Here is a 13,597-nt window from a genome sequence, read left to right as displayed (position 1 = left end):
AAGCAATTTTCGCATAGATTTAAATAAACTCACTTTTTTGTGCATTCTAATTTGTGAAGTTCATTTTTTACAAATGTTAAAAACATTTTAAAATTTGTGTCTACGACGGTGAAAGAGGTGAGTGTAAAATACCTGAATCATCACATCTAGCCAACGTGCTGAATGGTTATTTCGGCGATCCTTATTCGTAGAATGATTTATTACTGAATTGCATTTCTATGCACGTCTCAAGACAAAGTAGCATGATGTTGGTAAAGGATTTTTTTGGCAAAGTTCCACTTCTACAAAATTGGACTTTTAAAAAACTCTACTTCTACAAAATTCCACTTTTGCAATATTCCACTTCTACAAAACTCTACTTCTCCAAGTTCCATCTCCACCTAACATGTTTTTTCATTTTGTTAAATCTGGAAGGTGGTTGACAGTGTAATTTTACTCTTCCAGCTAAGTTAATTTCACTCATTAATTTTTCTACGATTGTGTTCATATCTTTGTAACTTTTATTTTCAAACAAAGGAGAACAAAGAATTCCATAAAAATGCATATCATGAACATGATGTCCCATGGTATAGTCTTGCTTAATATGAAAACATATTGGCTTTAATTTTTCATATATCACTTTTTTAATATTAATCAGATTAGGACAATCAGGAGAAGCAAATTTATGTGCATAGTTTTTCTTAATAAAGTGAAAATTATATGTTTTTATAATCATGTTTTATTAACCTCCTTGTTAAAAATTATCTTCGTTTGGTATGTCCTGTGTACATAATATATGTTTGTACTAATGCAAAATGCAAGTTTTTTTCCTTTGTCCTTCATGTAACGGAGAACAAGTAAATAATTCCACGTATTTTATGTATGTGCATTTGTTAGTGTGTGTCATATGCCTCTCTACACAAATGGTCCTTCATATATTGCTTACGAAAGGAGAGTTCCTTGTATATTGTGAAAATTCTTTCAATTAAAAAAAAAAAAAAAAAAAAAAATTTTAATTAATTCCTTAACATTTCGCATATATGGGGGAAATATATTTTATAGATAACGCAATTACAAGATATGATAAATGCGATAGCCCAAAATTGCTCACTCGTCCGTCCGTTCGTTCATTCGTTCGTTCTCTCTCTGGTTCGTTTCGTCATTTGTTTGTTTAACCGTTTTGTATTCACTTGTACTTTTTTTATGTTCTCTTTTTTTCTCATCATTTATCAGGCACATGTTTCATTCAAAACAGATGAAGTTTGTTCTGCTTTTCGTATTTTCATAAATTGATAATTTCACTAAATCGATTTTTTGAAGCTTTTACATATGTCATATTGTGTGTATATCTGTTTTATAACATTCTTTTCTTTGAGAAAGGAACATAGACTCCACGCCACTCCAAAAAAAAAAAAAAAAAAAAAAAAAAAACTTTAAAGAAAAAAAATGTGTTGCAAATAAATCGCTCTTTTTTTTTTTTTTTTTTTTTTTTTTTTTTTTTATCCACATTTTTTATTACTGTTCAGGTGAAAATCTACATATTAGATCTCCAATTTTAAGATAACATTAATTACTATTTTTTGTTCCTTTTTTTTTTTTTTTTTTTTTTTTCCCTGTTATCTTATTACACACAAGCCACATTTTTAATAGGGTCCGTACACTATTCCTAACGCGTTTATACCCAAGACGTGAAAAAAAGAAGCAATTAATGTTGGTTGTGTACAAATTATATGTATTCTATTTGCGCATAACCACCATTCGTGTGATTGTTGTAAATGTTAATTAAAAAATATTTTATATACGGTAAAAGTCCAGTTACACATTTAAGTAAAATAAACACATAAAATGACGTGTTTGAAAAGTAGCGGTATGTGAAATGCAAAATATATATAAATAATAAAATAAAAAAAAAAATAATAATAATACAAAATTTATTACGCACTATTTATTTTATTCATGAGGTACAATGCACTTTGGTAAGTAGACCTTCTCTACATGTTATCAATGAGAAGTATCAGCTTTATCCTAAACGCATAAAAATACCTATGCGCAGATAAAATTTTGAAAAATTAAATGTGCAAGGTGTATTTTTTTTTTTTTTTGGGTTGTAAAGCCAGCGATCATAGATAACATAGATAAGGTAGAAAACATGGAGAACAGATAAATGTACGTTCAGGAGCACAGGACATAGTTCGTACTCAACTTCTCACGAATGTGATGGTGCGAATAAGGGGTGATCTCATTATGAGACATTTTTTCCTAAATCGATGAAAAAGCTATTGACATAACCCATTTATTTATTCCTTTGCATTGCCCTGTTTTCATATTTAACAAACTTTGGCCTTTCTATTTGCAGTTTTTCTTTGTTCTGTATTTAAAATTTTTTTTCGCATAACAATTCGTTTTGGAGTAACTTCTATTTCTTCGTCATCTTGAATAAATGAGAGTGCATATTCAATAGTTATATTTTTATAATTTATCCTGATGGCTTCTTCATGTCCTTTATTTCTTAAGTGTTGTACTGGTTTGACTTTGACAGCATTCATTTCAATATCATTACTTAGGAAATGTTCACCAATTATCATACCTTCGTAAGTTGGGTAATTTTCACTTACAAATAAATTTCCTTTTAACTGAATAGGATCTAAGGAAAAAGCAGTTGTAGTTCCATTGGATGAAGATATGATTACACCATTTCTATCAGATTTATACGATGTTTGTCTTTTTTTATATTCTCTTAATTCAGAATTAATTATCGATGTTCCTTTACTTACATCACGTAGATATGATCTCATGCCAAAAAAATTTCTAGATGGACATATACATTTAATAAAAGTATTGTCATTATCATCATTTATAATATCTAAAATTTCGGCCTTCCTTGTATTTAATTTTTCAATTATATTAGAACTAATTGTAGATGGTATAGTAATATGAAATTCTTCAATAGGTTCTAATAAATTTCCTTTTTCGTCTTTTCTGTATATAACATTTGGTGAAGATATAGTCATTTCATATCCTTCTCTTCTTAGCTTTTCAATTAATATACCTAATTGCAATTCACCTCTTCCTTTAACTTCATAACTATCCTTTTTTTCTGATTCGTTAATTTCAATTGCTACATTTATAGCTGCCTCTCTTTTAAGTCTGTTTCCAATAGATGACAAGGTTATGTGTTTTCCGTCCTTTCCTGTTAATGGACTTGTATTTTGAGAAATTTTTAGGCATAGAACTGGAGGATCAATTGGTCTTGCCTTCAAACTTGAAACAGTTTCTTCAGATGATAGGGTATCATTAACTGATGGCGTAACACCTTTAGAAAAAGAAATATTTACAATATCTCCTGCACTAGCAAAATTAACATTTTCTATTTTCCGTCCTTTCATATAAAATATATTCTTAATTACGGAAGTTCCTTTTATTTTATTTTCTTCATTTTTCACAATAATAGTATCTCCTTTTTTTATAACTCCTCCATATATTTTTCCTGTAACTGTAACGCCAACTCCTTCTTGGTGGTCTATAAGGCTAACAAGCATACTGAATGGTTCGCTCATAATTCTGGTTTCAGTTAGTTTGGAATCTGCACACCTATTTGTGTTTGAATTTTTTCCAATGATTTCTTTGCATTTTGAAGGCTCGTTCGAATTGTTTATGTCCGATGTAAGCATCTTTTCAGGTTCCATAGATGGATTCACATCTGATGATGTAATATCACTGGAGGAGGATAAAGTCAATGGGGCATCAAAATATTCTATAATTTTTTTAAATATGACTAGGACATTATTGTGTTCACATTTATTCTGCTTTGCATCATCGAAATTTTCAGTGCACCATCCATTTTTGGCAGATGCATAGAGAATGGGATAATTCATTAATTCGTCTGGGGCATTTAAATCAGCAAACAAGTCAAATATTTCATTTTCAATTTCTTCCTTTTTTTTCATATTACTAGGTTTATCAAACTTATTCATAATTACAATAATTTTACATTTCGGATTTAAAAGTGATTTTTTAAGAACAAATTTTGTTTGATTTTTTGGTCCTTCTACTACGTCAATAATTAAACATACTCCATCAATTAAATTAAGAACTCGTTCTACTTCTCCACCAAAATCTGAATGACCAGGTGTGTCAACAATGTTAAAAAAATAATCATCATATTTTATTCTGGTCACTTTGGACATTATAGTAATACCTCTTTCTTTTTCTAAGTCATTATGATCCATGACTCTTTCGTTATTAGTTTCTTCACCACCTTGTTTTAACAACTTATCGACGAGTGTTGTCTTCCCATGGTCAACATGTGCAATAATTGCTACATTTCTTATTTTTCCTGGATGTATAATTTTTATTTTTTTATTAGTTGAAAAAAAAAGAAAATTATTATTTTTATTTACTAATGGAGACCCTTGTTTAATGTTAATTTTTTCCCACAAAATATTTTTGTTTTCACATAATATACTCTTATTACTGCAAAAAGATAACGTAGTAAAATATTTTCTTCTTTTGCATACATCGTTTATGCATTCCTTTATACTATCCTTAGTAGCAGCACTAAAAGTGGAAAGGTTTTTCTCGTATCTTTTTATGCCTTTTGCACTCCTTCCAATATATTGGCTAACCACCCTTTTAGCTGCACAACCGTTATGATCTTTCAAAAAATAATTCATATTTTGCCTTTTCTTGATTTTGCTTCGAAAAATGTTTTTCTCTACCACTCCGCCTGACGCATTCTGCTCTCGTGTCTGCCTGTCTGTGTATTTGCGTGCTCTTATGCCTTTTATTTTATTTTATTTTTTTTTATTGTGCTTATATATGTATCTCTTATGTTGCAATATATAATCAACATCTCTACATGTCTCCGAGATATGTACACACACACATGTGTGTATGTATCTATATTCTCCTTAAAGGGGGAGTTCGATCAAATCACCAACTTCATCATACACAATGGAATCATAAATGGATGAAGAATATTCAAAGCAGGCAAAATTCATGTATCAAAAACACTTCGTCTCTCATGAGGAATGCTTTTAGCAAATATGGGTAGTTATTTTCCCCTTGTACGAAAATATGAACTATAATTGTGTTGAAAAAACATTAGGATATGTTGCTATATATAGTGATATTAAAACACATATGTAATATATGTGTTATGTGTATAACTTTTTGCTACTCTCACTTCGTTACTTAGTCTATGGATCGTGCACAAATTATTACACACTTTTCCTGCAGCTTTCTCTTTTTATGGCATAATAATAAACAAAAAATTATTCTTTTATGGGTTACTCAAATAGCCACAAAATTGATTTATGTATATTTTTCCAATACTAAATAACAAGTTGGGAGTGACAGCAGGTACTTATTGAATAATTTACATAATACAACATTGGAAATGTTGTTCCTTAAGCATTAACGTTGGAATTATCAGTATTTTTAGAATTTTTTTTTTTTTTTTTTTTTTTTTTTGAAGAGCGAAGGGAGTTGTAATTTTTTTTAAAATTCAGTGACTTTCATTGAACATATCCATAATCATTTTTTTTTTTTTTTTTTTTTTTTTTTTTTTTCTTTTTTCCCATTTCACAGCTGCATTATATACACAATCTTTACATGTTTAAGAATTTTTATGACAATGAGCATTGAAAGTTTCTAGTAACATGAACACGATTATTTAAAACTTAGTTTTGTGGAACATAACAAATTATCTTTTACTCTAGTTAAAAAATATATACATTATCTTGGTTCACTTGATGGACGATTGAGTTGTGTATATAACACAAGTTCACGACAAGTATAACAAGTTTGAAATTATGCATATCTACATGTATATATATGTACATAGGAAAATATAAAACTAGCACCTCTGAAATATATTCATCCTTGTTATATCCCAAAATGTGGAAAGCGGCAAATGTTACTTATACAAGATATGCCTCAGAGATGGCGGACATTTTAAGGAAGTATGAAGGAGTGGAAAAAAAACATAAAAAAACGAAATGAAGCAAAACAAAGTGAAGCAAGATACATTAAAGTTTCACATTGAAAAACAACTGAATGATTTCACCTTTCCATTTATATGCAAAAAATACCATAAATAATGAACATGTTGACCAACATACCATGTACACACATCTGATCACCACTTATTGTTTTTTTATTTTTATTTTTTATTTTTATTTTTTATTTTTATTTTTTATTTTTTTTTTAATTTTTTTTCCTTTTAAGGTGCTTGAAAGATCCCTATTCTGAGATAGCCTTGGAAAGAAGTAAAATGCATATTAGAGAAACAATATACAAAGACGGAAAACCAATTAGTCAAGGTAAAGTTCACTAGCGTTTAAAAGTTTTCTTAAAAATGTTCGTCAAATTTAAGTTCAGTAATAGTGAGGGAATCTTTTTTCCACAGTTCTCTCTATAAATATTAATACTGTTCGGCGTTCCTTTTTTTTGGAGCCAAGTAAATTGAACTCCCTGATTATTTCCATAATATATCATATCCGTGCATATGGATACTTATATTTACGCACGCATATATACATTCCCCTTTGAACAGATCTCCATGAAGAGTTCCAAAAAGCTTTCAAAAGTTTAAGCAATAATAAGGAATGAAACATGAGTCAAAAGTGATGAAACCGAACCACCTATAGGACATGTAGGAAAGTAAATACAAAAAATGGAAGAATATTCCAAAATGAACAACTCATACGTATCACCAAAAAAAAGGTTTATTCAGTTAAACTAAATTTATAACCCATCTTATGAAATTAACATCCAAAACTTACACTTACAACTTTATCCCTTGTTATAAACTAAAAAAAGGGGGAAATGGTGAAGTTAATAAATTTATACCCCTTTTTGAGTATTAAACTTTTAAGGAAAAAAAAAAAAAAAATAATAAAATAATAAATAAAATAATTTAACCAAAATGTAAAGAAAAATATATTTTATATATATAAACAGTTAAGAGAAGCAATCATTTTTTTTTTTTACAAACTTTATAAGAATCTAAACTTGTAGAATCTCAATTCATTATTTTTTATAACAGGAAATTTCATAATTTCAAAAAATTTCTCTTTTTTCTTTTTTCTACAACTTCATGTAAGTTAATGCATGTAGAGGTGTGTTTAGTAATATGCTCTCAAATGTGAAATCTTTTAATTATTCTCGAACATGTGCGTATATCCCTCTTTTTTTTTTTTTTTTTTTTTTTTTTAATAATATATATTTTTTAAACCCCCTTTAAAATTGTGTATATACCAAAAAAAAAAAAAAAAAAAAAAAAAAGAAATGGTAAAAATGAAAAAGATGGAAAGGTTACTAAATGGATAAAAACAAAGCAAAACAAAATTGTTTAAGAACTTCACAAAAAAGTTGCCATAATTATTTTGACATCACACAGATGTACAGTAAAAAAGAAAAATGTTTTAAAAATATAATTTCCGAATTTTGATCTGTTCACTATCGCTAAAAAAATTGATAACAACGGAAAAATAACCTACATTACAAAGCTACATGCACACACATAGACCTACACTCACGCGCCTTCAAGAAAATGTGTAAATGGGTGTTACTCGTTCTATGCTTTGCACTCCTAAATGTCCTTGGAACAGAGTGTAAAAATGTTGTTTCTTCATTTTTATCCTATTTGAATTCAAAAATAAATTCTACAAGTGAAATATCAAAACTAGTACAAATGGGGGATACATTGGCATGTCTTGTCAGTAAAGAAAATAACAATTCGAACAATGAATGTTCTTGTTCATTTAAAAAGCTGAGCGATTTTGAAAAGAAATGTTCTTCCAATTTTAAAAAAAATGAAGGAGCTAAAAATTGTTCTGAGGAACGTTGTGAAATTTGTTGCAATTTAATGAATTCAAACAACATAACAAATTCTATATTGGACTCTGAATTTTTTTGCAAAAAAAAATGTGCCAGATCTAGTATTATTTTAAATTTGAATGAAGATGATTATAAATTAGTTTTTAAAAAGTTAATTGAATTTATTCGTATTTTTTATCCTTCTAATGTATTAAATTACTATCCTATTCAAAAAAAAATTCCAACGAATTACACGAATAGGCTAATAGACACAAGTACGTAATTATAATATTCTATTTTTAAAAATTATGATATTGTATAAAATCATAATTTCAGAAGGAAAAAAACAAAAAACAAAAAAAAACTAGTTTTCACCCCTATTTGTCATTATGCATATTTTTTTGTTTTTTTTCCCATGTCTTTTTTCCTTCTTCCTTTTTGTTACAGAAAATCAAAAAATTTTAGATGATCTAAAAGAAGAGCCAAACACGGTACGTGCACAGATATAAACATATATGTAAATGCATGTAGATAAACATATTATATAACATAAAATATCTTTGTTATGAAAAATATGATTTTTTGAGAATACAAATGTTAATATTTCACATGATGCCTATGCTTAATACTTTCATTCAAGGTGTCTCGAATACATCTGTGCATACATGCACACATGTAAAGATTCACGCTGTTTATAGGATGTCTTTTTTCTTTTTTTTTTTTTTTAACTATTTAATAACTTGATATGCTCATAAAAAGTTGTTTAAATCTTTGTTCCTTATTCCTTCAGATAAATCACGAAAATGTAGAAAAACATACAACGTCGATAGGAGCAGATGATTTGGAAGAATTGTTTTCACCCTATGATGAAAGCTAGTTCTTTGTTGTTTTCGCCCAATTAGTCATGTTCTTATTTGCCTTTTTTGTTATATTTAACTGATATCCATTCACCCCATTGGCACAAATTCATATTCATTTAAATTCCTCATCTTATTTTATCATTTTTTTTTTTTTTTTTTTTTTTTGTTTCGTTCTATGTTATTTTTGGTAGCACACTTCTTTTTCCTTTCATTTTTTTACGAATGTCACTATCCTCTCGAATATCACTTAAAAGTGAAAATATTTCTTCTTCATAAAAATGGTTAGAAACCTACATGTGATATGCAGTAAAATAGGTGAGTGAACATTTTGGCTTTCATGTAACAAATATATATTTGCATTTCTTTTTTCTCTTTAGGAGTATATTTTTACAGAAATACAATAAATAATTTAAAATAAATGTATGGATTTTTAAAGAGAACAAATTTCGAATTATATATATATTTTCTTTTTTATCTTTGTTGGCTTTTTTTTTAAGGATTCTTTTTTTCATATGTTTAATACTTTTCCTAATGTTACATCAAATTTGTTAACGTTGATTTAAGTTTTTTTTTTTTTTTTTTTTTTTTTTTTTTTTTTATGTACTAAATGCAGAAGCAACAATTTTTTATGTGTGTAATGTACAACCAACAAATCGTTGAAAATCTGACAAAAAAAATAAAGCATATAAAATACAAGTATATTTTATTTTTTTTGTGATAAAATGTTTCTATCTCGGAATTTATTAGTACTACATTTAAAATAGTTATAATAAATCATCTTGTGAGATCCATTAGGAGGAATACATCAACATGAGTATTCAACCACATCCATGAAAATATACACACACATATACATATATATATATGCATACAAAACCATTTGTAAACACCTATTGTCGTAAACAATTTCCAAGTGCTACCATATGAAAGGGCAATTGCCCAGAAAGCATAACAAACTCTTTTTTGTAAATAAAATATATAACGGAACACAATTCTTATGTGAATAAGACATATTATAGGCGGTTTGCCTAGTATATGTGAAATTTTTTGTGCCCCCCTTTATTTTACATATATATATATATATACTCTTTTTTTTTTTTCTTCTTAACCCTGTGGGATGATATTATAGTTGAGAAGCCGCATTACAACAATTCTTTAATGATCTGCAAAACACGTACAAGAGATCGAATACACATATGAACATACGCATGCATGTGTATGCATCAACATTAAGATAAGCTCCATTTATTATATATATGTTTATATTTTTTTTTTTTTGACCTGATCCGCACGATACTCACCCTGTTAAAACACATTCATGGGTATTTTTTAGAGAAAAATTAAGCCAACTTTTGTGGACGAAAATTGTCATTAGCTGTGACATAAAGTTAGCAATTTGCGTATTTTGTTTCCATTGCACCAATTTATTTTATCAAAATTGTCAATTTTTTTTTTTTTTTTTTTTTTTTTTGATAAAGTATTGTATATACAAGTACAGAGTATGCCTCTGAAAAAAACTCCATTCTCTCTCATATCTGATATCATTTCGAATATAAAAAATGGAAATAAGAACAATGAATGGACAAGTATGAGCAGACAGACCTCTTATGATAGCATTAAAGAGTTATATATATCCGATTTAGGGTACTTTAAAATAGTTAAGGTGCTGTTAAGAGGGTTATCGAGTACAGTGTGTTTATGTGAATGGGTAATTGACTCTAGAAAAACTTTAGTTTTGAAAAATTATGTAAATTATATAAATAATGATATACTAGGTTGTAACATAAAAATAAATGAATCGAATGATACATACTCAGAATATAGTATTTTGGACGCGGACGAAACGACAAGCATCCGTTCATCTATCGAAAGAAGATTTGGAGATACAAATAGGTATCGACAGGTATCTGAAGGAAATCAAAAAGAGAAACAACAAAATGGGGAAGAACCTTTAAGACATGGGGAAAGTGAAAACAGGGACAAAAGAGAAGAAGAAATGGAAGCAGAAGAAATAGAAGAGGAGGAAAAGGATGAACGCAAAATAGAAGAGGGCGAAATGGATGAAGACGAAAAGGAAAAAACTTTTACCTTTGCTTATATCAATAGACAGAGAAAAAATGAATGCATCATTGATGCTAAGAAGAGACAAAATCAGAACAATAATTACTGCTACAGTGTTGCCCATGAGGAGAGTGAAAATAAAATTCTCCATATAGTTTTAAAAGTAAAACACAAAGAATTATATTATAAGGTTAGCGAAATTGAAGAATTGAGGCGCGAAATTGGAATACATAAAAATTTAAAACATTGTAACATTTTGCAAATGATATTAAGTGCAGAAGATGAAAACGATATTTGGGTATTTCTAGAATATTCTTCAGTTGGTGATTTATACACATATGTTGGTTTTAATATATTAGGTGAAATAGAAGTAAAAATAATCGTCTGTCAGATTTTATTTGCTCTTTATTACCTTCATATTAAGGGGATAATACATTGTGATATAAAACCACAGAATTTGTTGCTTTTTCATTTAGAAGAATCATTCCCTTTTAATTCTGATATGTTGCCTGATTTGAAATTACCACATGGTTCTAAGTGTAAAAAACTAAATATTACGAAATTGATAAGCTCTATTAATGAAAATGTCGCCAATCACCCAAATGACAACACTTTTAAAAATATCGTGAAAATTGGAGATTTTGGGTTGTCAGTGAGATGCGCCTTTGATGAGTTTTATCCATACAGAGGAATTCGGGGAAGTTACGGATTTATCGCCCCAGAGTTGTTTCAGGTTTGAGGAGCAAAAAAAAAAAAAAAAAGAGAAACAAAAAAAATTCAACGTTAACAGTGAGGAAATAGAAAATGAAGGAGGGAAACGAATTAGTCTTTTAATTTTTTTTTTTTTTTTTTTTTTTTGCTTATAAAAAATTTGCACCTTTAACCTTGTGCACATTTATTCTTACACCCCAACCTATTGTCATCATATGTTTACCCCATCACAGGAATCCGATTTTAACAACAAAATTGACATGTGGGCACTAGGTATAATAATCTACATCCTTTTAGGTGGTTATAAACCATTTTATCCTTGTTCTAGATTTGAGGTATATCAGAAAAAGGAAATTAATGCAATAAAAGTATTTATTTATTTTTTTTTTTTTTTGTTTAAAATTTACATTAAATGATTAGTTACACTTCTCAGAGGCGGTATTTTCCGCACGTATACCCCTCGTATAAAAATGTGAAATGTTTCAATTCTCAAAATTTGGGATTTCGATAAAGTTAGAGATTAGTGAACAAATTTAAAGTAATTGTATGAATGTCTTTACTATTCCAATTTTGTTTATAGGAAAAAGTGACATTTCATGAAAGATACTGGTTTAACATATCTTCGGAAGCTAAGAATTTTATTCAGTCCCTCCTCCAGATTAATCCATCCAAAAGGTTGAACGTGATTGAGGCTATAGATCACCCATGGTAACACAGCGCACTAAGCATCGACGTGCATCTTCTTGAGAAGCATGTTTACATAGAAACATGTATATGAAGAAGCGTGTATGCATAGAAACATGTATAAGAAGAAGCGTGTGTGCATAGAAACATGTATATGAAGAAGCGTGTATGCATAGAAACATGTATATGAAGAAGCGTGTATGCATAGAAACATGTATATGAAGAAGCGTGTATGCATAGAAACATGTATATGAAGAAGCGTGTATGCATAGAAACATGTATATGAAGAAGCGTGTATGCATAGAAACATGTATATGAAGAAGCGTGTATGCATAGAAACATGTATATGAAGAAGCGTGTATGCATAGAAACATGTATATGAAGAAGCGTGTATGCATAGAAACATGTATATGAAGAAGCGTGTATGCATAGAAACATGTATATGAAGAAGCGTGTATGCATAGAAACATGTATATGAAGAAGCGTGTATGCATAGAAACATGTATACATAGTAATATACACGTGCATACATGCTCATGTGCTTATATATGCGTACCCGTATTTTTCACAGGATAAGCAGCTACTTTATTAGCACGTAAACACTAAATGGAAGACAATCAGATGACCCATTTGCTATTTCCAGATTAATGCATTATTTCATGTCTCTTATGTACATGGGGGAAACTGAGAAACAAAATTTCCGATGTGTGCACTATAAAGGGAAAATAATGATGTTGGCAAAATTGTTTGAATGTACATTTAAATAATTAATGACAATTAAAATATTTTTCCACATTTTTTTCTAATTCTTGATTTTTTAAATACACCTATTTTACAGTAGTATATAATATGTGAAAATAAATCACTACGGGAAACAGTTCTCAAATTTGTTGTATACTCCTTAAAAAAAAAAAAAAAAAAAAAAAAAAAAAAAAAAACATTTATGCATTTTTTTGTAGCATTATGAATGATTTGTTCAAAAGAGTTCAAGAACATGTCGAATGCAATATCGTTTGTCTTCCATCTTATACTTCAAGATTGTTCTGCTAAAATTATTTTTTTTTTTTACGAGTACTATTTTTTTTTTTTTTTTCCATCTACGAGACCTTTTAAAGTGGCAATGGACAGAATGAGCAGATGAAAATTTATATGTAGCTCATTGTAACTCACTGTATATATGCTCATGTATACTTGTATACTCTTGTGTTTTCCTACGTTTTTGCATTAAAGGAAGACGATATAAAAACACAAACATTCGGAGGACTCTCATTAAGGGGTAAAACATTTAAATGGAATTACAAATGTGAAAAGTCATCTTGCATTTATGCTTATAAAACGAGAAGAAATTAAAGTATTTTTTAATAGCAAAATTAGCAACCCCCGTTAAACACAAGTTTGTGAGGTCACATGGAAAAAAGATTTAACAGCGGAAATTACCGAAAATAAAATCACGCTTACATTATTAGGAATTTTTATTAAAT

At 28.6% G+C, this 13,597-nt stretch overlaps 5 protein-coding genes across 5 annotated transcripts; 3 read left to right on the top strand and 2 right to left on the bottom strand.

Moving 5' to 3' along the window:
* Positions 1–355: 355 nt before the first annotated feature.
* Positions 356–715, bottom strand: PGO_142400 (hypothetical protein, conserved; the record flags this gene model as incomplete). The annotated part of the gene is made up of 1 exon (XM_028690231.1): positions 356–715. One exon carries the CDS (start codon positions 713–715, stop codon positions 356–358), a length of 360 nt encoding a protein of 119 aa, XP_028546032.1.
* A 1,591-nt stretch (positions 716–2,306) lies between these two features.
* Positions 2,307–4,652, bottom strand: PGO_142390 (GTP-binding protein TypA; the record flags this gene model as incomplete). Its single annotated transcript, XM_028690230.1, has 1 exon — positions 2,307–4,652. The coding sequence occupies one exon, from the start codon at positions 4,650–4,652 to the stop codon at positions 2,307–2,309; it is 2,346 nt and encodes a 781-aa protein (XP_028546031.1).
* Positions 4,653–5,877: 1,225 nt separating this feature from the next.
* Positions 5,878–6,591, top strand: PGO_142380 (ATP synthase epsilon chain, mitochondrial; the record flags this gene model as incomplete). Its single annotated transcript, XM_028690229.1, has 3 exons — positions 5,878–5,942; positions 6,208–6,302; positions 6,536–6,591. The coding sequence occupies 3 exons, from the start codon at positions 5,878–5,880 to the stop codon at positions 6,589–6,591; spliced, it is 216 nt and encodes a 71-aa protein (XP_028546030.1).
* Positions 6,592–7,534: 943 nt separating this feature from the next.
* Positions 7,535–8,677, top strand: PGO_142370 (hypothetical protein, conserved; the record flags this gene model as incomplete). Its single annotated transcript, XM_028690228.1, has 3 exons — positions 7,535–8,075; positions 8,248–8,291; positions 8,591–8,677. The coding sequence occupies 3 exons, from the start codon at positions 7,535–7,537 to the stop codon at positions 8,675–8,677; spliced, it is 672 nt and encodes a 223-aa protein (XP_028546029.1).
* A 1,484-nt stretch (positions 8,678–10,161) lies between these two features.
* On the top strand, positions 10,162–12,715 carry PGO_142360 (calcium-dependent protein kinase 3; the record flags this gene model as incomplete). The annotated part of the gene is made up of 4 exons (XM_028690227.1): positions 10,162–11,454; positions 11,666–11,767; positions 12,013–12,140; positions 12,688–12,715. 4 exons carry the CDS (start codon positions 10,162–10,164, stop codon positions 12,713–12,715), a joined length of 1,551 nt encoding a protein of 516 aa, XP_028546028.1.
* Positions 12,716–13,597: the final 882 nt, after the last annotated feature.

This window comes from Plasmodium gonderi, assembly GCF_002157705.1.
Source record: "Plasmodium gonderi DNA, contig: Chr14, whole genome shotgun sequence".
Classification (NCBI taxonomy): Eukaryota; Apicomplexa; class Aconoidasida; order Haemosporida; family Plasmodiidae; genus Plasmodium; species Plasmodium gonderi.
Note: the sequence above shows the minus strand (reverse complement) of the source record. Positions and strands in the feature narration are given on the sequence as shown.